Source organism: Schistocerca piceifrons, chromosome X (assembly GCF_021461385.2).
Source record: "Schistocerca piceifrons isolate TAMUIC-IGC-003096 chromosome X, iqSchPice1.1, whole genome shotgun sequence".
Lineage (NCBI taxonomy): Eukaryota > Metazoa > Arthropoda > Insecta > Orthoptera > Acrididae > Schistocerca > Schistocerca piceifrons.
The window spans coordinates 212,800,216-212,824,136 of NC_060149.1; the positions used below are offsets into that span (position 1 = coordinate 212,800,216).

General features: G+C 40.6%; 1 protein-coding gene across 3 annotated transcripts in view; it reads right to left on the reverse strand.

The window, feature by feature from the left end:
* Positions 1-23,921, reverse strand: part of LOC124721698 — a 131,986-nt gene that overhangs the window by 83,168 nt on the left and 24,897 nt on the right. For all 3 annotated transcript variants that reach the window (XM_047246782.1, XM_047246784.1, XM_047246783.1), the window contains one exon: positions 21,972-22,173. In XM_047246782.1, coding sequence (XP_047102738.1) covers positions 21,972-22,173 — 202 coding nt within the window. The remainder of the gene's footprint in view (positions 1-21,971; positions 22,174-23,921) is intronic.

Sequence of the window (23,921 nt, forward strand, 5' to 3'; positions counted from 1 at the left end):
TCAGTGATGGGCCAGTATTAGGTTTCTCACCCATTTCAAAACAAGAAAAGAACACAACTAGCAACACACAAAGAAAAGGACTCAGTAACAGCTAATGCGCAATTGCTTACTGATGTTGGCAGTGTCATAAACAAGGTAGTTCAGGCCCGACCTCTACTGGTATTTGTTGCAACCACAGTTACAAACTCCTGCTACCTAAAACTGCCATGTTATTTTGAATTTTAACTAGTAGACAAATCTATGCATTTCTTAGTTCAAAGTTGCTATGTCCTACAGTTATAAACAAAAAGCACAAAAGTATTATTTTTGTGTTTTCCCATTTTTGACTCGTTTCCGGGTAAACAATTTTGGTGGGACTTCAAAATTTCACATTCAGCACTCTCAAAATGATATAGACAGCTTGTCAGAAAACTTCATAAACAGCATTCCGCTATTTGGTTTTTCTGAGTACCATTTGACTGGATTACTACAAGAATGGACATGGCAGTTCTGCATGTGTGTGTCTAGGTGGGGCCTTCAAGATACAGAAACTGTGGATGAGGACACAGTTTGTCTTGATTCCCAGAAAGACAATGTGCTCTTCTAGTCAACCACGTGTAGTACTGGGGGAGGTAAGGTACAACTGGCAGAGGACCACGGGCATTTCAAAGGAAGATTATGGTTTAATATCCTGTCAGCAGGGCTACAAACTTGAGATAGGACTGGAGGTCCTGCTGGACTTTTGGGATGGGATCGCTTCAGTAGACCACGTGGGTAGATATGTCAGATAACTTGCAGACACACACTGGCACTACATAATCACTGCACTTCATAATCATGATAGTGGTGTTTTTGCATGGAGGATGATCACGTCAGCATCAGTTTTGAGATGGAGGATGCTGGTTATCTCTGCAGTTGTACAGTAGGTTTCACTGGGGAATGAACTAGGGAAGTAAGACAAGTTCACAAGTTAAAAGTTAAAAGTTCTTGGGAAGAGAGGGAGAGGGAGAGGGAGAGGGAGAGAGAGAGAGAGAGAGTGTAAGCTATGATGAAAGCCTTTGCACAAAGGACAATTCTTTATCTTCAGGAGGTGAAATTTTTAGTGCTGCTCACTATCACTAAAGAATTAAAGCTATTAATTCCTTCCATGGAAGAAAAGAGGTATACCTACAGCTTTTGGATGGGAGGGCAGGTCACTCAGTGCCCAGGATCAGAGGGACTCACCTACTGTGAAGATAAGAGACAAATCAGAGCATCACTGAAGGAAAGTATTGGCTAGCTATTAACTTGTGTACATCTCTCTCATCCTAGATTTCCTGTCATAGTAAAGTCACAAAATCTCAGGACTGGCGAAAAAGGCAGTCAATTAGTAAAAATGATCAATATGGACATAATATATTACTTTGTTGCTATATATTAAACAAAATAATAACATAGTCCATTTGTAGAGGACATAAAAATCCAAAAAGTCAAAATCACCAGTGTCTGGCTGAAAGCTCTGTTCTCAGTTTTGCTATCTACTATTTTGACCCCTTCCCACAACACTGAAAAAAAATCTATTAACTACATCCAAACTTGCCAAAAGCTAAGAGAAATGCAAATACAGCCAAGGGACAATATTTGCGGTTCTGTCCAAGGTGATCATGGGTGTGCTATATCTGTTGTATAGGCAGGGTATTCGATTTAAAGTTAATTTAAAAAAAATACATTTTCATTGTTAAGTTGTTTAGAAGAAATGCAGCACTACCATGTGGAAGAGAACTGTGAAACTAAACTTTACTACGAGCAGCCATACCCTTAACTATAGTAACATTTCACATTAAAGCCATCACGTAAATTCCATTTTTGTCTACATTAATGAAAGATATGGTAGCATGCTAGAAAAACTCATGTCACTCAAAGATAAAAAGTATTCTGAACTAACTAGCATCACATCATACACTCTACATTTGCGACCAAACCAGTTTCTCTCTCTCATCCACGAATGTAGAGTAGTGAAGATCTGAACTTTTAACGAGTTTTCAATGTAGCCACTACCCCATATGTGTTGGCAGCAATTCTTCACAATGACCACCAATGGATCTTTGACTTTGGTATTTATTAAATCCAGTATATTTCTCACTGTTGTTTTTTTTTTAACAGAGATTCCATTTGTGACCAGTTTATCCTGTTTTCCAATCCATGCTGACCTGTTGTTATGATCATAAAAATATTTTATTTGACCTATTTCAAGTTACCCTTTCCACCATGCTTTACAACTATACCACAAACATTCAATTTTGTTGTCATCTAGCTATGTGCAACTTTAAACATCAATAAGTATGTACAAAATAGAAAAAATGCACACAAATTATAGAATTCTATGACTAAGTGAATTGCAAACTTGCAGTCTGAAGAAAAAAAGCCTAATGATCTGCACAATTTTGAATATATGTAGCTTATTAATTTCCTATCTAATCTTTGGCAGCATTGTGTTGAAATTTCTGTGCCAAGGGATATCAGTCACTTCAGTGTTTTATGGACTGTTCATTAGGTATTACCAAAAACATGTTTAAATTGTTATCACAGATGCTAAAATTTATTTGAAATCATTTTTGTTGTGTGACAGAGATTTCATGAAGAATAAATGCTCCTGCAAGTCAGAATACTTTTAAGTATACCTCCAAAATAACTCTTCCTTCCCCTCTTTTGGAATCAACTAAGCTTCTTGATGCTCCCAACAAGTAAAATTGTCAGCAGAACATGCAATTTATACAGCAATCGAAGTAATTTTTAAAGCATGCATCATGTCACAGTACTTGAACTGTCAACTGTCGACCCATGACAAGACTTTGGAAACATTTGGTGATAGTGACTAGCTGTGAGGACATATTTATTTGGGCAGTAGCTGTCAAACAAAAGAGAGCTGCTCGCATATTTGTTTGTCAATACGTATCAAGTCAGTGGTAATCTAAATCATGAGAGAAGGATGGCAATGTGAGCCCTGCTCTACCTAATTAGAAGTGCAGAGTCTTAACAGAACAGCCTTTAATGTCAGTTACTTACTCAGTTTCATGTTCCGTGCATCATTTCCACGATACATTGTAATGATGTGAAACAAGTCATTTTACATTCACATTGCAAATGAATTTGTATATACGGCTACATATGGAAAATTTATAAGTTTACTTTTGTTTATTATTATTATTATTATTATTATTATTATTATTATTATTATTATTATTATTATTATTATTATTATTTATTATTACTATACACGTTACAGGCCTTTTACCAGACCACGCAAAACATTCATGACTACTTGTTCTTCCTGTTCTTCCAGTACTCCATTTGTTCACTAAAGGCTCTCTTCCTTTCTTCCATCCACTTTGGCCTTTGGGCTTTAGGTGCTGTTTTCTCTGACATCACTTCCCACTTTTACATCTTGTGTCTATAGACACCTTTGTCCATGACGTCTCTGAATCTATCTGGGCTTTTTCCAGATTAATTCTGACTTGTGTCATCCAGGGTGTAGTGGTCTTGAGTCTCTGGATGTACCTGACGATTCTGTTGGTGAGTCTGGTCTGTCGGAGTCTGCTTATGTGTCCATAAAATTTTAGTCGCCTCTTTCTAATGTCCGCTGCGATGCTGGAGAACTACTCTGTGGTATCCCTGGAGTGAAGCCTATATCCATCGTCCATGAGTTTTGGCCCAATAATTTTCCTAATGATTTCTCTTTCCTGTGTGAAAATGTTCTCAAGGTCAGCCTTTGTGTGTAACATCAGTGTCTCACTACTGTATAGCGCCTCAAGGTTTGATTACAGTGTTGTAGTGATGAATTTTGGTGCAGGTGGACAGACATTTCTTGTTGTAAATTCCTTGTGTTTTGTATAAGGCTCTCTTCATTTTCAATAACATAGTGTTCTGGGCAGTTTTCTCCTTTCCTGTCAGTTCCAGCACTTCACCTAAGTACTTAACGTGTGTAACTATGTTGGTCTTGCCATTATTATTATTATTATTATTATTATTATTTCTCTCCTTTCTCAGACATTATGTCTGGTTAAAAATGGAAAGTGAGTCGGACCTTGATGAAGCGTGACTTCCTTTTAACTGTACGGTATATGTTACATTGCATTTAGGAACTTTCGGGTAATTTATTATTATTATTATTATTATTATTATTATTAAATGTACAGATGTGAGTGAATAACTCTTACCCACCATCTTTTATTCACTACAATAAAAGAATTTTTTCTACAGAACAGAAGGATTTGTCAAAGAGATACTTTTTAGTTTGTTCCCAGTTTTTACTTTGCTGTCTGTCACACATTTTATATCATTGGGTAAGCTATCAAAAATTTTAGTTGTTGCATTGTACACTCCTTTCTGCACCAAAGGCAACCTTATTGTGAAGTAATGAACATCATTTTTCCTTCTGGTATTGTAGTCAGGTATATCATTGTTCCTTCAAAACTGCTATGGATTACTTACAACAAACTCTATGAGGAAACGAATATACTGTGAAGCAGTAGTCAGAATGCCCAACTCCTGAAACAGATGTCTGTAAGATAATTGTGGATGAGAATCGTATATTATTCTTACAGCATGTTTTCGAGCAATGAAGGTTTCCTTTCTTAAACACGAGTTACCACAGACCATTATTCCATATGGCATTAATGAATGAAAATATGAAAAATACGCCAACTAACTGATTTCTCTCTTCCCAAGATTTGCAGTGATTTGAGGTGCAAAAGTGGCTGTACTAAGTTGTTTCAGGAGTTCCAAAATGTGTTTTTTCCAGTTTAAATTCTCATCAATATGAAGGCACAATTTTTTGAAGTTTCCATCCTATTTTTTATTTCCTCACCATGTGTCATGCTTGTCACTGGTGTAGAACCTCTAAATGTGCAGAACTTAGAATGTTATGTCTTTTTTAAATAGAGAGTGAGCCTGTTCACACAAAACCAGTCAATGATCCCTTTAAGAACACTGTTTAGCATCTCTTCTGTTGCGGTATGTATGCTTGGACTGATTACAATATTAGTGTTGTCTGCAAAAAGAACTAATTCTGTTCTTTGTATGTTAGGCAGAAGATCGTTTACATGAGGAACAATAGTGGACCTAAGACTGAGCCTTGGGGAACCCCACATAATAATAATAATAATAATAATAATAATAATAATAAAGATTTTATTGTCTTTAGGCCATTACAGCAATTGACAACGTCAAATGAAGTTACAATTTATAATACAGTGTGATAAGGCATTGACTACTGAAATATTTTAGCTTATATTACAATAAATGTACAGTGGGTCATCTGTTGGATTACTGCATTTTACAGTTGAAGAATTCATTGATATCATAGAACGGGTGGGCAATAAACCATTCATGCAGTCTTTCTTTGAATGTATGTTCAGGAAGATCCTGTATGGCATGTGGCAGCTTATTAAATAGCTTGTGCCCTGTGACTTCATAGCTATTTATTGATTTTGATAGTCTGTGGTAAGGCGTATATGTGTGTTTGATGCTTCTTGTGTTGTAACAATGTACATTTTCTCTACGTTTCACATCTTGTAGGTTCTTCTTCGTAAAGATTAAGACATTGTATATATAGAGGTTTATTACAGTCATAATTTTTTGTTTAGTAAATAAGGGTTTGCAGTGAGCCTTATGTGAAGAATTTGTAATTATCCTAATGGCTTTCTTCTGCAATAATAGGATGTCATGTATATGACTGCAGTTACCCCACAAGATAATGCCATAGGATATTATACTCTGGAAAAATGCAAAATAAGATGATCTGATGTATGTTTCAGGTACACAATTTCTGAGTTGTCTTAATAAATAAATTACTCTAGATAGTTTACTACTAATATAGTTTACATGTTGGCCCCAGGATAACTTTTCGTCTAAATAAACTACCAGGAATTTAGCAGAACTAGGGTCATCAGATAGTGGCTTGTCTCTTAGAGTGAAGATTATCTGCTGAGTTTTATTTTCATTTAGCAGGAAACTATTTGCTCTGAACCAATATGCTGCATGAGAGAGTGTATTTTCAGCACAGGTTTTAAAATCATTAAGACTGTTACTGCTATGGAGAAAAGTCGTATCATCTGCATACAATACAGTGGTGGATCTAATAAACGAGGGGAGGTCATTGATCATTATCAGAAACAGGAAGGGCCCCAGTACAGATCCCTGAGGCACACCTACTTTAACATTTTCTATGTTTGACATTTCCTTACCAACACAAACTACCTGTTTACGGTTGTTGAGATAAGCTTTTAATAGTCTGAGACTGTTTTCTTTGATGCCGTAGAATTCTAGTTTCTCTAGTAGTGGCATGTGCTCAACACAGTCGAAGGCCTTGCTTAGGTCACAGAATGAGATCTGAGCAAAGTCTTTGTTCTCAAAAACTTTGAGGATGTAACTGACTACCGTGTTGATTGCATCAATGGTCGACAGATTCTTCCTAAACCCGTATTGTGTAGCATTAATTATTCCTAGATTCTCAAAGTGAGATGATAATTGTTGGTACATGATGCATTCTATTACCTTGGAGAATGTGGGTACTATTGAAATAGGCCTGTAGCTAGATGGAGAGTCTTTATCTCCCTTTTTGTATACTGGGACGATCCTAGACAGTTTTAACTCGTCAGGAAAATATCCCTCAAGTAAGCACTTGTTTATGCAATGGGTTAAGGGGTAGAGAATGCAGTCACACACTTTTTTTAGCAGGTTGGATGATATGCCATATATATCTAAGCTATCAGATGATTTCAGTTGTTTTATGACCCCTTGTACATATCTAGGCGATACTTCGGAGAAGGTTACCATGCTTGTATTTAGTGACTGTCTACCCCAATTTTGGGAGAGTAACTCTGATGGACTAATGTCTGGTTTGATAATTGCGTCTCCTATTTCTTTCACTGAATAAATAAAAAACTCATTGAGTGTTTGTGGTGGGACATTAATTTTGTCTTTTTTAGTATCTCTGGCAGCACTGTTAATTACTTTCCAAGCAGTTTTGCATTTATTGGTGGAATTATGTATGCTGTTGGCATTGTAGGTTTTTTTGGCTTGCAGGATGGCTTTTTTGTATTCATTCCTGCATTCCACATAGGCTGATTTGGCACAGTCAGACTTCATACTACTGTATATTTTATACAGTAACAAAACTTGTTTCTTTAGATCTGTCAGCTGTTTAGTGTACCATATATTTTGTCTGTTTTGAGATCTGGATTTGTGGCTGCTGGCCATTATTTTGATTTTCTTTATGGGAATACTATGGTTAAATAGGGTCAAGAATGCATTAAAAAATCTATCAAATATTATTTTGGCTGGCAGATCATTACTTGATGTGTAATGTCCATCGACACTACAATGGCCAAACCAGTCTCTGTCAGCAAGGGAATTACGAAATGTGTTAATTTTATCCTCGGTTATGGGTCTGGTAATCACAACTGTTGGGACAGGTCTGTTTGCATTGCTCCTATTGAGGGGAATTTTACTTGCATAATTTAGAGATACGGAGTCATGGTCAGAGAATGGGAACACTACAACTTCGCATGTGTTTTCAGTGGTCTTGAAGTTTACAAAGATGTTATCTAAACATGCTTTGTTTCTTGTGGGCCTGTTATTAACATGATGTAAATTGTATTGTCTTAGCAAGTTTTCCAGATCTGCAACACTACCCTTACATTTAGTAACATCAAAATCAGCATTCAAATCACCTCCTATTGCAATATCATAATGTAGCCATTTAATATTACTTAATTCACTCAAGAGCATGTCCATTTTTTCTAAAAATATGTTAATGCTTCCCTTTGGTGATCTGTACATGGATACTACTATTAGCTTATGACTATTAATGATTATACCCGCAACTTCAAAGTGCTGTTCATCACACAAGGAATTTAGGTCTAGTTTGGTTATTGTACAATTGAGTGACTGGTTGGAATAAATTGCCACACCACCTCTAATGTGCTTTTTCCTACAGTAGCTATTTACTATACTAAAATTGTCAAATTTGGCAACTGCAAGTTCATTCTCATTAGCCCAGTGTTCACTCAGACAAAAAATATCAAACTGGTTATCAAGTCCAAACTCATTTATGATAAGTTCTTTATCTTTCAGTCCTTGAACGTTAAGGTAACATATTTTAAGATCCATGCTCTTATTGCTAACACACTGAACACTATGGTGATTGGTTTTCAAACGTTTTTCAGGGCTTATCTTTTAGATTTCTGCCTCTTGTTGCCTTTTACTAAAAAATTGTTCACTTGGAGTGGTAGCACATCTACTGTTGTATACCTACTCTTCCCTCCTTGTGATGATATTGTAGATGAAGCTGCTACTAGAGGAATTGATGTAACTGCTGTTATGGTGTCTGGAGGCACTGTTGTGGCATCTGGTGACTGAGGAGATAAGGTGGTTGCTTCTTCTTCTGCTGCTGTTGAATCTTGCTGGTGAAGTGTGATAGGTACTGCTGCTGCTGTAGGCATTGTTGTGGCAACTGGTGACAGTGGAGATTTGGATGTTGCTTCATCTTCTGCTGCTGTTGTATCCTGTTGATGAAGTGTGGTAGGTATTGCTGCTGCAGCATTTGTTATGTGTGTAGGTACAATTGCTGCTTCCACCTCTACTTCTACTGCTGCAATAGAAGTAACCATTTCTTCAGGCTCTGCTTGCGTCAAGCAAGGAACTGGAAGAGCAGCAATTACTTCTTGGTTGTCAGATGCTCTCAGTATCATGCTGATGTTTTGGCAAGAATCTTCTTGCCTCTGTTATTAAGGTGCATGCCATGTCTCATGTAACAGTCTCTTTGCAAGGAGTCCATACCTATAAAATATGCATTTTGGTAGGCCCTGCAAATCTTTGAGTATTGCCTGTTTGCTTTTATGATTTCCACGTTCACACATGACCATTCCGAAAGGTCATGCCTATGTGGAATTCCGACTACAAAAACTGATTTCTCTCCTGTTGAATTTAGTATTGCTTTAAAGTTTCGTGTTGCACTGTGGAGGTCGTTTTTATATACATTATTGGCTCCTGCTATGACGACAATATGACGATCATTTTCAGTTTCTATGTTTCTAACGAGTTCTTGGATGGGTGCACCTGGTTTGACAATACTAGTTGCTTGTATACAATGACTGTAACGTAGTATTTTTGCGATCTCACGTCCATGGCTATCAGAGAATATTTTCACTTTGAGTTTGTCTTCACGTTTATTGCGGAAGTTTCTGCTCATGTGCTTGTCACTATATAGATTCGGCGTGTTGTTGTCGTCGTCACAGTTTTCCACGGATTCCACATTTATATCTGAATCTAGTGCATGAAAACGGTTTTTTGTTACCACAGTAATTCTACAGTCACTGAGTTTCACACGACCAACCCTTTTTGGCCTAGTAAACATATGTTGCCTTGTTGTTTCTGCCTTTAGGCCTATATCCACTTCAGAGCGCTCGTTTATTGTAGGTAGGACACAAACTGCTTTTATTGCCGCGGTTCGTTCCATTCGTTGTATTTATCACCTTTTCGCTTCTTTCTTCCGTGATCATGCTAGTCCTGTGCTCCCAGTTCCGTGTTTTACTTGCTTTGGCGATCGGGATATTACGCGCCTTTTTCAGTTCGGCATTTTCATTTTCTAAATGCGCAATGTCCCGCCTTAGTACATCTACAATTAATTGCAGGCTTGATACACGTTCATTTAGCTTCATTATTTCACTGTTATAATTTATGTATGTTCCGTTTTTCACCACACAACTATAACTTTTGTTCACTTTCTCACTATAAACAACTGTACCGGACGCCATGTTGAGCTACCGAGTACTTCCTGCATTCTTTTGGTTCGATATGACATTATCTATTGGTTGGCTATACCATCAATCCCATAAAACTTTAAGTTATCCAGGGGAATATTGCGATTTACCACAGCAAATTCCTTAAGTGTATAGCAGAAAATACTAATTAGTGCTTTTTGTTATTTAATGCTTGTAAATTTTGGTGAGTGAATATGTAAACAGTATTCTCAATAGAACAACTCTTCTGAAATAAAAGCTGTGATTTGCTGGGGATATTATTGTTGCTCATGTGAGACACTATTCTAGAATACATCACATTCTCAAACATTTTGGTTGGGGTTGGGTTGTTCGGGGGAAGAGACCAAACTGTGAGGTCATCGGTCTCATTGGATTAGGGAAGGAAGTCGGCAGTGCCCTTTCAAAGGAACCATCCCGGCATATGCCTGGAGCGATTTAGGGAAATCATGGAAAACCTAAATCAGGATGGTTGGACGTGGGATTGAACCATCCTCCTCCCAAATACGAGTCCAGTGTGCTAACCACTGCGCCACCTCACTCAGTAAATATTTTGGAAAATGATGTCACCAGTGAAACGATTTGGTTGTTATTGACGTCTATGCTATTACCTTTCTTAAAGGGGGGTTTAACAATGGCATATTTCAGTCTCTGGAAAAATGCCTCCAGTCAGTGATGCTTTACATATTTCAGATAAGACAGGGCTTATTGTATGGGAACAAATCTTTAGTTCTCTATCGGAAACACCACCAAAACCAGATGAGCATTTATTTTTGAGAGAATGTATAATTTTCTTACTTTCATAAGGAGAAGTTGGTGATTCATTCACATGATTGAATTTTATGAAAATTACATTTTCAACATACTGTTGTGATTTCATTCTTGGAAAGTTTGTGCCTATACTTCCTACTATATTTAGGAAATGATTAAATGCATTTGCTACCGCTGACTCATCATTTATATCCCTTCCATTCAGTTCAATTGTGATGGTATCCTGCTCTTTGGCTGGTTGTCCTGTCTCTCATTTCACTACATTCCATATAGCCTGAAGTCTGTTGTCAAAATTAATGATTTCTTACATTACGTGCATGTGCCTTGATTTTTTAATAACCTCTCTTAGTAATTTTGAGTAGTTTTTGCAGTCAGCAAATACTGCATGAACTCTACTTGTTCTTGCCAACAGATACATTTCCCTTTTCCTTTCGCAAGATACTCCCTAGTGAGCCATGGTTTTTTTGTGTGGCTGTTTAACATCCTTTCTGATTAACTTATGTAGAAAGTTATTTTCAAAAATGGTATGAATGTATCATGGAATAGATTAAATCGTTATGTTAGCATTTGGTCCATTGCCATATAAGTTTTATCCCATGTTATCTCTTGTAAACAATTCATAAAAACATTTTCCTGGAGTCATTAATTATTCTAACTAGTTTCCACTGAGAAGTTTCCATACTGTAAGGTATTACCTTGTTTATCCTAACTAACCGTGCATTATGATCAGAGTGAGCCTTTGTCACTGTGTTAACAGTTATTTCCTTGCTTTGAGCTTCCCCAAAGAAAATACTATCAATTAGAATCATATAGTCTCTATCTACCCTTGTTGGAAATTTAATTACTGAGATCAAATTGTAGGATAAAAGAATCACCACAGACTATCAACTGCTTGCTGCTGTCTGACATAGCATAGTAAGGAATCCATATACTTTATAAACACTTCAAAGTTTCCCCAGTGGCGATCTGCACACAATAAAAATGAAAAGTGAACTATTTTCAGTATTAATTCACAAGCACACACTTCTACATGCTGATTACTACAAAATCCACTTGTTTCAATGTTTTTGAACTTGTGTTCTATGTTAACATTTTCTGCAAGAAGCTCATGTGATCTGTTTTTCCCCTCTCCTATTCAGATGTAGGCCAAGTATACTATAACCCCATCTCTTAATCATAGCAACAGGCACTGCACTCACATAAGATTTCATCTCAGTCATCAACAGCCTGCTCAACTCAATAGTTCATACTGCTTACAGCAGTGTTAACTCAGGACTGGTCATGACGCTGTAGGACCTCCACAAAACTCACATGTGTGTGTCTAGCTAATATGCCTACTTCAGCCCAGTCACCCCTAAAGCTGTAATTGTTGTTCTTAGCCAGACCGTTCCTCACTCTACCTATTACAATAACCTGACCCTCTTTGTCAAAATCTTTGCACAAATTCCCTATGTACTCTTGTCATTCAGCTAAGGCAATTCAAAATACTTGTGACCTGGTACCCTGTCCATAATTTGCCCTGTACTGGCCTATGGCTACTACCTAGCAGCAAGACTCTTGTTCCTACTCTCTTTTGGTGTTCATCCACATTTAGTCACCCTACTGTGAACTATAGTTGGATGAGGCCCTTCCCCTCCCACTTCAGGTAACCAGTCAAATTTACCGGATACTGTAAGCTCAATTAAATTTGATTTGTTACCTGAAGTGGGAGGGGAAGAGGCTCATCCAGATGTAGGTCACAGTAGGGTGTCATTTCAAAGCATTTATCTGAAGATCTACAGGAATTCTAATGCAAAAGGTGGACAGTCTAGATGTACAACAAATTTGTCTTCTAACATTTCTACACATGAATTACTGAAAGACTGTTAAGCTCCACATTATTTCTGTACAATATTCCTAAAGGATTTTTATAGCTCTGCAATATTGTGTCCTGGAATCACATATGGTATGAACATGCCTACTGTATCATTTCTTAGGAAACAGATCCACTCACTAAATACTGGCAGCCCATTAAATGTTTAACACACACACACACACACACACACACACACACACACACACACACACACACGAACAAATGTACAAAAACCCAACTTCTTCATTTGGCAGACTTCTTATACAGACACAGATAATGACACAGAAATTCACCTGATGACATCTACTTAAATCATGAAAGACACAGCGCACACAATAAATGAAAGACTGGAGTGTAGGGTTAATAGAGATTGTAAGCTATACTTTTTGAGGGGATTGTCCTACTTTTACCTCAAACTATTTAATTTGGATCCACTATTAGAACACCCACCTCATTTGTTATTACCACTTTAAAAGAAACCACTAACTCTGAAAACTGTTGCAGGCAGTAGTCACACAGCTGGAGGAAGAGCACTACAATTTGACACTTTTTTTCAATTCCAACATTTTGTTGACAGTGATCCAACAACTTCTAAAATATTTCATGAATCATTTATAAACGAATCTGTCAACAATTGCATAAACATGTTTGGCAACTAGTTTGGAATCAACTGGTTCATTTTCAGGCTTGGCCTACTGAGGCTGCACTGAAAGTGCCTGATCTTAATAATAAACATAAAAATGGCAAAACATGCTTTATAAAATGTTTGCAGAATGACTGTCACAATCTGCATGTCCTCTTAGCAAGTAACTGATCTTGACTTGCTAAGAGGCACAGATGGATTGTGACAGTCATTCTACAAACATTTTATAAAGCATGTACTGCTGCTTTGATGTTTATTATTAAGATCAGGCACTTTCAGTGCACCCTCAGTAAGTCAGGCTTGAAAATGAACCAGTTGGTTCAAAACTAGTCACCAAACATATGCACTGCAACTACTAACATATTTGTTAATAAACATTTCATGAAACAATTCTGATACATGGCTCTTATAAAATCATAAGGGACAAGTTTGCATTATTTGGATGAGAAACTAAAAATTTGTTGTTCTGTGTCAGCAAAAGACAATGATAATGAACAATTACTGGGAATGCATGGTTTTTAAGCAAAGAAGGGGTTACAGAGTGACTTTGTGGGAATGAGTCACCAAAAGGCTCCAAAAGAAGCCAGTTGGGGAAAGGGTGGGGTGGGGTGGGGGGGCAGGGGGGGGGGGGGGGACTGTCATAAGATTTTTGAAACACTAAATGCATCTTTTTTGTTGATTGATATTAGCAAGCCAAGAGAGTGAACAACATGTATTATAAGATTATGGGACACCTGCAGCACAAAAACCAGTACCAAAAGCAAGAGCAAGTAGGCCAAGACAGTAATCTTATTTCACACTAGTACCCATCCAACCGGCTAGCTGAGTAAGATTTAATGGACTTCTACAGATTCCTCATGATTATAATCTTTATCCCAAAAATTTACCCTCTCCAACTATGCTCTCAGGAAAATAACTGGGAGCAAAATTTTCCAGCCTAAAGCAGAAACATCAGATACCTAATCATTTGCACTGTGTACTCTATCAGCAATATGATAAACTTATTATCAACATTTCCTTTTTCAATCTAGAAGTAGAAAGTATCTTTAATCTTTATTGGTAAATTACCTAACATCTAATGCATGCCATTGAATTTCTAAGTAATGGTGTGTTACCAGATTAAAATTTTTATCACCAATGCACTGAAGTGTCTTACAACTTTGCGTTTAACAGAAAGACTGAACGCCTACACATTGGTTTGCCCACAGGAAATATTGCTATATATCAACATCGTAGAGCATACAATAGTGTAGAAACATTTTTTACCTAAAAATCTAAGTCTTTTTCAAGCATGGAGTATTTTATTAGCTTTAAATTATAATTCCTGTATGTCACCATATCCAATTATTGGCCAAAATCTAAAACCAATAGTGTTGGTTGGTTGGTTGGTTGGTTTGTGAGATTAAAGGGACCAGACTGCTACAGTCATCGGTCCCTTTTTCCAAAAACTAAAAACACCCACAAGGAATTTTAAAAAAAACAAGGAAAATATGACAGACGACACAGGACAAGAGAAACCGAGACAAAGACCAGACAAAACGAATTAAAATCACACAGAGTGCGACGGTGGTTGGCCGACCATAGAGAAAAAAGGAAAAGCCAGCCACAGAGAAACATATTAAAAACTCAGTCTAAAACCGTAGGCTAAATTCCAGATTCAACACAAAAAAGGACAAACACTTACATTAAGTTATAAAAGCCCCCTGCCCGAATAAAATGCAAAACTAAGTCCGCCATGGCAGAGTCATCCGTTAAAAGGGCAGGGAGCGTATCAGGCAGCACTAACGTCTGCCTGAGCACAGCTAAAAGGCGACACTCCAACAAAATGTGGACCACAGACAAAACAGAGCCGCAGCAACATAGAGGGGGGTCCTCACGGCACAATAACTGGCCATGCATCAGCCGAGTGTGCCCAATGCGCAGCCAGCAGAGGACAACAGCCTCCTTGCGAGAGACTCGCATGGATGACCGCCACACAGTCGTCATCTCCTTGATAAGACGGAGTTTGTTTGGCATGGGCAGGTTGCGCCATTCAGTGTCCCATAGTTCGAAAATTTTGCGGCGTAAGGTTGCCCACAAATCAGTCGCCGGGAGGCCAATCTCCAGAGATGGTTTACTGGTGGACTCTTTCGCCAGGCGGTCAACATTTTCATTGCCGGGTATCCCAACATGGTCTGGGGTCCACATAAAGACCACAGATCGGCCACAACGGGCAATAGTATGCAGGGACTCCTGGACAGCAATCACCAGACGAGAGTGAGGGAAGCACTGGTCGATAGCTTGTAAACTGCTCAGGGAGTCGCTACAGATAACGAAGGATTCACTTGCGCAGGAGCGGATATACTCTAGGGCACGAAAGATGGCCACCAGCTCAGCAGTGAAAACACTGCAGCCAGCCGGCAATGAACTTTGTTCGGAATGGTCCCCTAGAGTTAGAGCATAACCGACACGACCAGCAACCATCGAACCGTCAGTGTAAACAACGCCAGAGCCCTGATACGTGGCGAGGACGGAATAAAGGCGGCGGCGGAAGGCCTCCGGAGGGACTGAGTCCTTCGGGCTCTGTGCCAATTCGAGCCGAAGGCAAGGGTGGGGCACACACCACAGGGCTGTACACAGACGTGCCCGGAAAGGAGGTGGAAGAGGGAAAACCCCAAGCCCGGAGAGAAGCTCTCTGATGCGGACAGCGATCGTACAACCCGACTGGGGCCGACGTTCTGGGAGATGGACAACAGACTACGGGAACAGGAGACGATAATTAGGATGCCCGGGCAAGCTACAAACGTGCGTAGCATAAGCGGCCAGTACACGTTGGTGCCGTAACCGCAGTGGAGGGACACTTGCCTCCACAAGTATGGTGTCCACAGGGCTGGTCCGGAAAGCTCCGGTCGCAAGTCTGATCCCGCTGTGAAGGATTGGGTCCAGCACACGCGACGCAGATGGGGATGCTGAATCATAAGCCAGGCTCCCATAATCCAGACGGGACTGGATTAATGCCTGGTAGAGCCGTAAGAGGGTAGATCGGTCGGCGCCCCACCTGGTGTGGCTCAAGCATCGCAGAGCATTAAGATGCCGCCAACACATCTGCTTAAGCTGCCGAATATGTGGGAGCCAAGTAAACTGGGCATCAAAAACCACATCCAAAAAGCGATGTCTCTCCACCACAGCAAGATGTTCACCGGCAAGATAAAGCTGCGGCTCAGGGTGAACTGTTCATCGCCGGCAGAAATGCATAACGCAGGTCTTGGCAGCCGAAAACTGGAAGCCATGAGCGACAGCCCAAGACTGCGCCTTACGGATGGTGCCCTGCAGCTGACGTTCAGCAGCTGCAATGCCAATGGAGCTATAGTAAAGGCAGAAGTCATCAGCATACAAGGACGCTGAGGCAGACGTTGCCACAGCCGCAGTGAGCTCATTAATTGCTATTAAAAACAGGCAGACACTTAAAACCGATCCCTGTGGCACCCCATTCTCCTGAACTCGGGAGGAACTACGGGAGGCCGCGGCTTGCATGTGGAAGGTTCGATACGACAGAAAATTTTGGATGAAAATCGGCAGTGGACCCCAGAGATCCCAACCATGAATCGTAGAGAGGATGCGATGACGCCATGTCGTATTGCACGCCTTCCGCATGTCAAAAAAGACAGCGACCAGGTGCTGATGGCGGGCAAAGGCTGCACGGATGGCCGACTCCAGGCTCACCAGATTGTTGGCAGCAGAGCAGCCTTTACGGAATCCACCCTGATAACCACCTCCAAAGGGTTCTTGCCAGGTTTCAAAATGGGGATAACAATGCTTTCCCGCCACTACGACAGAAACTCACCCTCAACCCAAATACGGTTGTAAAGGTCGAGGAGGCGTCGCTGGCAGTCCACTGAAAGGTGTTTCAGCATCTGACAGTGCATACGATCTGGCCCAGGAGCTGTATCAGAGCAAGCGGCTAGGGCACTGTGAAATTCCCACTCACTGAATGGAACATTGTAGGATTCAGGATGATGGGTGCGAAATGAAAGGCTCCGACATGCCACCCGCTCTTTAATGGAGCGGAAAGCCAGTGGGTAATTTGCAGAAGTGGAACTCTGAGCAAAATGCTCTGCCAAGCGGTTTGCAATTATGTCGGAGGCAGTACAAACTGCTCCATTCAGTGAGAGCGCAGGGACGCTGACAGGGGTCCGATAGCCATAGAGGCATCTAATCTTGGCCCAGACCAACGATGGAGACACATGAAGGCCAATGGTGGAGACATACCGCTCCCAGCACTCCTGCTTGCGTTGGTGGATAAGGCGTCCTATGGAGGGATGTCGCTTGTGACGCTGGAGCGCCAGCCGGCGATCTTTAATCGCTTCAGGGATCTCAGGCGACCACCAAGGCACAGTCCTCCGCCGAGGGGACCCAGAAGAACGGGGAATGGCAGATTCTGCGGTAGTAACGATGCTGGTGGTGACTGAGTGAACCACCGTATCAATGGCTTCACGAGAAACAGGGTCAATAACGGCAGTGGAGGGAAACAGGTCCCAGTCAGCCTTATTCATAGCCCATCTGAAAGAGCGCCCAGAAGAGTGATGCTGTGGCAGTGACAGAAAGATCGGAAAGTGGTCACTACCACACAGGTCATCATGCACACTCCATTGGACAGAGTGGCGAGATCCAGGTCCTCAGCGGACGCCAGAATCTCCACCTCATCCTCAGACACAGAGTGGGAAGGTTGCGGTGGGACAGGTTCCACCGCAATGTCAGGATGCTTGGGAGCCTTTTTCTTCGTCTGCTTCGCATACTGTGCCTTTTGTCAGGATGCTTGGGAGCCTTTTTCTTCGTCTGCTTCGCGCACTGTGCCTTTGGTGGGTCTGGCTGGGAGGGCCTCACTGGGTCAGTCTCAGGGACGGACGACGACCGTGAGGCCCTACAACCAGCGACCGGTGGTTGCTTCCGAAATTTGCGGGTGTCCGCTTTGGCACTGGGCAAAGCCCGGGATGGGAGGGCCCCAAGGGACACCTTCCTGGCGAGAGTAGCCAAAGAAGTCTCACGCTTCTCCAGCTGGTAAGGGGGAACTAATGTCCCCGATGGTTGGGGTGGTGTTGCTCCTGAAGTAGATGGAGCAGGAGCAACAGAGAGTGAAGTGCCCCCCACAACCAAGGGGGCCAGTGAATTCTGACATAGCTGAGAGGCAACTGTACGTGACGACATGGGAGAGGATCGTACCAGTGTTGCAGCAGTGGCATAAGTAGATGGCATTGGCACAGGGTGTAGCCGCTCATATTTCTGCCTAGCCTCGGGGTAGGTCAGGCGGTCCAGGGTCTTATATTCCATTATCTTCCTTTCTTTCTGGAATATCTTACAGTCCGGCAAGCAGGGGGAATGGTGTTCTCCGCAGTTAACACAGATAGGAGGCGTGGCACATGGAGTATTGGGATGCGAAGGAGGTCCACAATCTCGACACGTGATGCCGGAAGTACAGCAGGATGACATGCACCCGAACTTCCAGCATTTAAAACACCGCATCGGAGAAGGGACATATGGCTTCACATCACAACAGTAAACCATCACCTTAACCTTTACGGGTAAGGCATCACCCTCGAAGGTCAAGATGAAGGCACCGGTGGCTACCTGATTATCCCTCGGACCCCGATGTCTTTAGCCATACATTCCTCCCATGGAGTGGCCAGGGAGCGAAATGATCTCAGATCAAATTTATTCCCGTTGAGGTTAGACCTCGATTGCTTAGAGACTGCTGGTGGAGGCCCACCAGCGAGAGATGATGTACCACGCTTCATTGCGGGTCATCTGCCCTGATGCCACCCACTCCGACCAGGGGCTCTCCCCACGGACGCCACCCAGCCGCAGCAAAGACCACCTGGCAGGATGGCCTTTGCCGGGAGTCCTGATGCCCCAGAGGGATAGGCATCTACTCCTCAGCATATGTGGGGAGGTAGCAGCTCAGGCATCAGCAGTGCGATCCCTGTGTAGTCAGGGGGCTACCACCAAGAGGGTACATGACGACACCACCACAATGGACTGGCTACCATGCTGGTTGTCGGGTGTTGAATATCCATGTATATAGGGAGCAAAGATGGAAGTGCACAATGGAGGGAATATATGCTACCCGGAACACACTGCAGTTGATGTGACCGGAAGCTTGGTGAAAGTCCAACTCCATGACAATAATGAAGGTGCCTGTTGTTAGGGCAAGATGGATATATAATACACCACGTAAGGCGTCCATCCCCAAATGGTATGCACTAACAGAAAATTTTGAAAGGTAGTGGTCAAACCCCTTAGGGGACCATCACATTAAGGCCAAAACGTTTGAGACTCCTTTTAGTCACCTCTTACGACAGGCAGGAATACCGTGGGCCTATTCTTACCCCCGAACCCGCAGGGGGGAACAATACTGTAGTATTAATAGTTATTAGTGAATGATTGCTTGCAGACCATCTGTTATAAAGCTTAATTAGGCAGGTCCAATAATTACAGAGGTTCTAAGATACAGGGAGAATCGATACATACTGGATTTCATAAAATAAGGAAACATTTGTACACCAAAAATAAATTATTATAGAAGTACTGCACATGACTATTACGTAAAAACCAGCAGTGATGCAATTCCCTTGCTTACATCATCTGCAAATATTAGACAATTGCATGTTTAAGGGATGGACTGTGATGGACGTCATTGTTAGATTAGAGGTAGATTGGACTTGCACAATGGTTAAACGTCCACCCTTCTCTTGCTCACGGGCCATCTCAGCAATTTCTGACTGCAGGTTCAGCATCACTGAAAGGTTCATCATTGACTGTTGTGCACACAAGAATTCATGGAGGTGTATATGAAGTAAACAGCTATATAAGCACTCCCCCCACAAGTCTTAAAAAAGAATGGTTGAGTCCACACACTGAACAAATACACTGAACTGCAAATCAACTTATTTCAAATGAGTCAGCTTAATTTGCTAAGTGACAGCTCCATTTTGATTTGGTGAGAAAGCAGAATCCACTATTATACACCCATGAAAGTGATGCTTCAGGCAAAGAGAGCCTTCAACTACTTTACAAGTGAAACTGTGACTGAGCAAGTTATACATAAAGTTATGCATGACCTTATGCTCTTGCAATAGGTTACAATCTCATACAAATTTGAGAATGCTTGGACACTTAAGACTCATCTTGTGGACAAATATCTTCAAAATTAAACACTGCAGGGCACAGGAGTGGCAGCTTTATATGCCAACCTGAAATGTAATCTCATGTCTAGTGTGCTGTCTCTATTTTGCTGCTCAGAGTTTCTACTAACGCTTCTGCTGTGTTGAAGTGGCTTTACTAGAATAAAAGGCACACAATCCCTATCAATCTCACAGAGAGCACAATTAACAGCTTGACATATTACTGTATATGGTGCATTGCTGCTTGGAGTAATCACACTTTCATTATTTACGCCTTACCAAAGTGACATCTGCTGCATACACTTCAAACATTTCCTAAATCAATTTTCAGGTTTTATGTAATGTCATGACTTCTACAGTGTGACTAAATTTCAACACATAACTTTTAATATTATTGCCATTATTACTGTTCCTTTATTTACATAAACCAGCATATCATAATTTATAAACAGGCATAACTGCACTGAAACATTTCAACTGAAGCACAACCAAAGTTACCTTTGAATAAATTTTGTTTGTGCTGTTAGCAAATTTATCACACACACACACACACACACACACACACACACACACACACACACACATGTATAACTTGCGAAATGTGATGAAATCAACAAAGTTCTGAGACAGTCACAATTATCTTCACAGATAATGGATTTTGACCATCTCACACAACCATCTTCAGATCAAATGCAATGCAGCAACTGGATCTGAAGATGGCTCTTTAAGAGTGTGATTAGTACAGCAAACTGTGGTTGTGTAAAAAAAAATAATTTGGAAGTTATAATTTCTTTTCTTGAAATTGCACTGTACGTCTGACAGAAAAAACTCTCATCTATACAATGAAGGTGATGACAGCTAATGATCCCTTCAGTGCAGATGCACACCAAGCTCGAACTCATTTGAGAATCGGCAAGATGGCGCGAGTAATGACGATAATGAGTGTGTGGATAAGCTGAGATTTTAGGTCTTATGAGAGGAGTGCTAAGGTGGACCATGCAGTTGTGTTGACCACTGTGCCGAAATAATGCCGTGGTCAGCACATTTGCCTAGTAAGCAGGAGACTCAGGTTTGAATCCTGGCCCGGTGCAAATTTTTAACTTTCCCCATTTATAAAAGTCAGTGCCCACTGACAGCTGTTGTCTTTAACTTCTTTGTGTCTTGAAAAGAATAAAACTATAAGTGGGGTAAGCAAAAGGAAACCCTGTATCAGGATACTGTCACATACAGTACTGAAATATGTTATGCCCCACATTCTTGTCTCATAAATATTGATCAAGTAATAAGGATGGTAATGACGAAATGTGAAGAAAATATGTCAATATAGTCAACATAATTGTACAGGAGGTTATGAAGTGAACAAACAATCCACCCCCCCCCCCCCCACACTCACTTTTTTTTTGTCAGGGCTACATTTAATCATTACATGTAATGGTATAGAGACCCCTGAGACAGATTACACTTATAAATTGCAAAATTTCCCCTCACAAAGTATCTGCCAGATAGTATCAGTTAAGTGTCTTAATAAGCACAAGTTCATTTAATCAGAACATATAAAACTTACTTTTTATATAACAACTTGTTAAAATCAATTAATAATTTAAACACTTGTGTCATTATACATTGCACATTGCCTTTGTACAAATAAAAAGTGTACCATAGATGACACATAAGAAGGGTTTTATATTCTGCATGCAAGCAGCTATGAGAACAATGAAAATGAGTTCAACACACTAACTATGAAGTCCAAAATTCAGACCACATACCTGGAAAAACGACTGAAACCTCATTTGCCCAAGGGTGCTTTGCAGCAGGTACCCAAGTAACTTCTTCTTCAGGTTTTAAACATCCAGCAGTGAAAATTGCTACACGATCATCATCTCTAACTTCAATGCCACTCTCTACACTATACATACAAAGTAAATCTTCATTTGGTGGATAACGATCCTTCACATTTCTAAACACGACCTGTAATAAAATACAGAAAATGCAAACAGATATTTTAAAGGGTATCTCTTTTTTGATGACAACAATGGAGCTGCTAAAAAACAGAAGCAATTATCAAGTCATCATTCACATACTACCAACAGACAGTGCATCATATGACAAGCTTATAACAAGTCACTCCTTAATGTTAAACTGCAGTGGCTGGTCACCTAGAAGAAGATGTGCACCTAGAACGTCAGAGCAGATGATGAAGGTGAAATGAAGAGAATTTAGCTAACCTCTACACAGTGCCAACAAAGAAAGTAAACAATAAAAGCTATTGGAGATTGTCCCAGTGAGCAAAAAGGTGTGTGTTTTGTGTAGTGTGGTGGGTGCATGGCCACGTTCGTGCTTTGATTTGATGACACACAATCAATTAGTGTATTGATATTGTAATTTTTACATGTGTCATCACTGAATATTACTTACACTTTAAAAAATGATGGCAATTTTAACAGTGAAAAGGTATTCTCAAATTTATACAAAAAAATTATTTTCATGTTTTTGTGGGCTGCATAATCTGATGGACTTTGATCAGTAATTGTCATGAATTATACCTGAATGACTGAGATGAATCGTTCCTTAAATCGTAAGTTTCAGAGTAATATCAATTTTTAGCACAGTAGTAATTATCACTAAAACAACTGGTTCCAAAATAAAACTGTTCACTCAATAAAAGAAAACTGACTTATTGTGTACTTTGTCAGTGTAAACATATTTTATAAGGTAAAATGAAAGTAAATGATCATAAATCTCAGAGTGAAGCCAGGTAGAATTGTCAGAGATGGGCAATATTTCAGCAGGCAAATGGCCCACCATTCTCAAGGTATGAACTGTAACTAAGATTCATAGCGTGTAGGCTTTCACGGCCGGCGTCTTCAGTAATTAAAACTTCCGGGCTAAGAGGCCGTGGTCCAATAGTAGATATACTTCTCCCTGACGTTTCGTTGCCAGCTGCGGGCAACATCATCTGAGGTGAGTCTACGACTGGCTGCTAGGCCGTGGAGGTCCTGTTTATATAGAGCGCGTAGAGGGCGCCACCACTCGTCATGTGTTGTCAACAGTAAAACTATCTCTGGCTGGCATCATTACTCTCGATCGAAGGTAATCGATTGTCACATCTTTGGTACAGAGTCGATCGCCATATCTTATCTAGCTTCAAGCCGCCTTCTTTCCTGTTAAAATTATTGTGGTGTTTAAAAATCTCTACAGCCCCTCTATACATACGTGCATAATAATGCGATGTCTTAGCTAGCACGCACGTCTCACTAAATTTTATTTCATGGTCACCCGTTTCAAAAACATGTTCCGCTACAGCCGATTAGTCCGTGTGTCCCAGTCGACAGTTCCTTTTATGTTCAGTTAGGCGAGTATTGATACTTCTTTTTGTGGTTCCAATGTAAACCTTCCCACAACTACGCAGAATCTTATAGACACCAGGAGTAGCTAGAGGGTGTCGTGCATCTTTCGCCGATCTTAAGCATTCACTAATCTTCTTGGTGGGTCTGAAGATTGTTTCAACTCTGAACTTGGCCAGCACTTTCCCGATACGGTCCGTAATATTGTGGATGAATGGAAGAAAAACTTTCCCCACCGATGGTGGTGGTAGTTTTTGTTGTTGTTGCACGTTTTCGGACATCTTTCTTCTGGGATGGAGTGCTCTATCTATTTCCTTGCCAGCGTACCCATTTTTCTGGAAAGCGGTTCGCAAGTGGTTTTGTTCCTCTTGC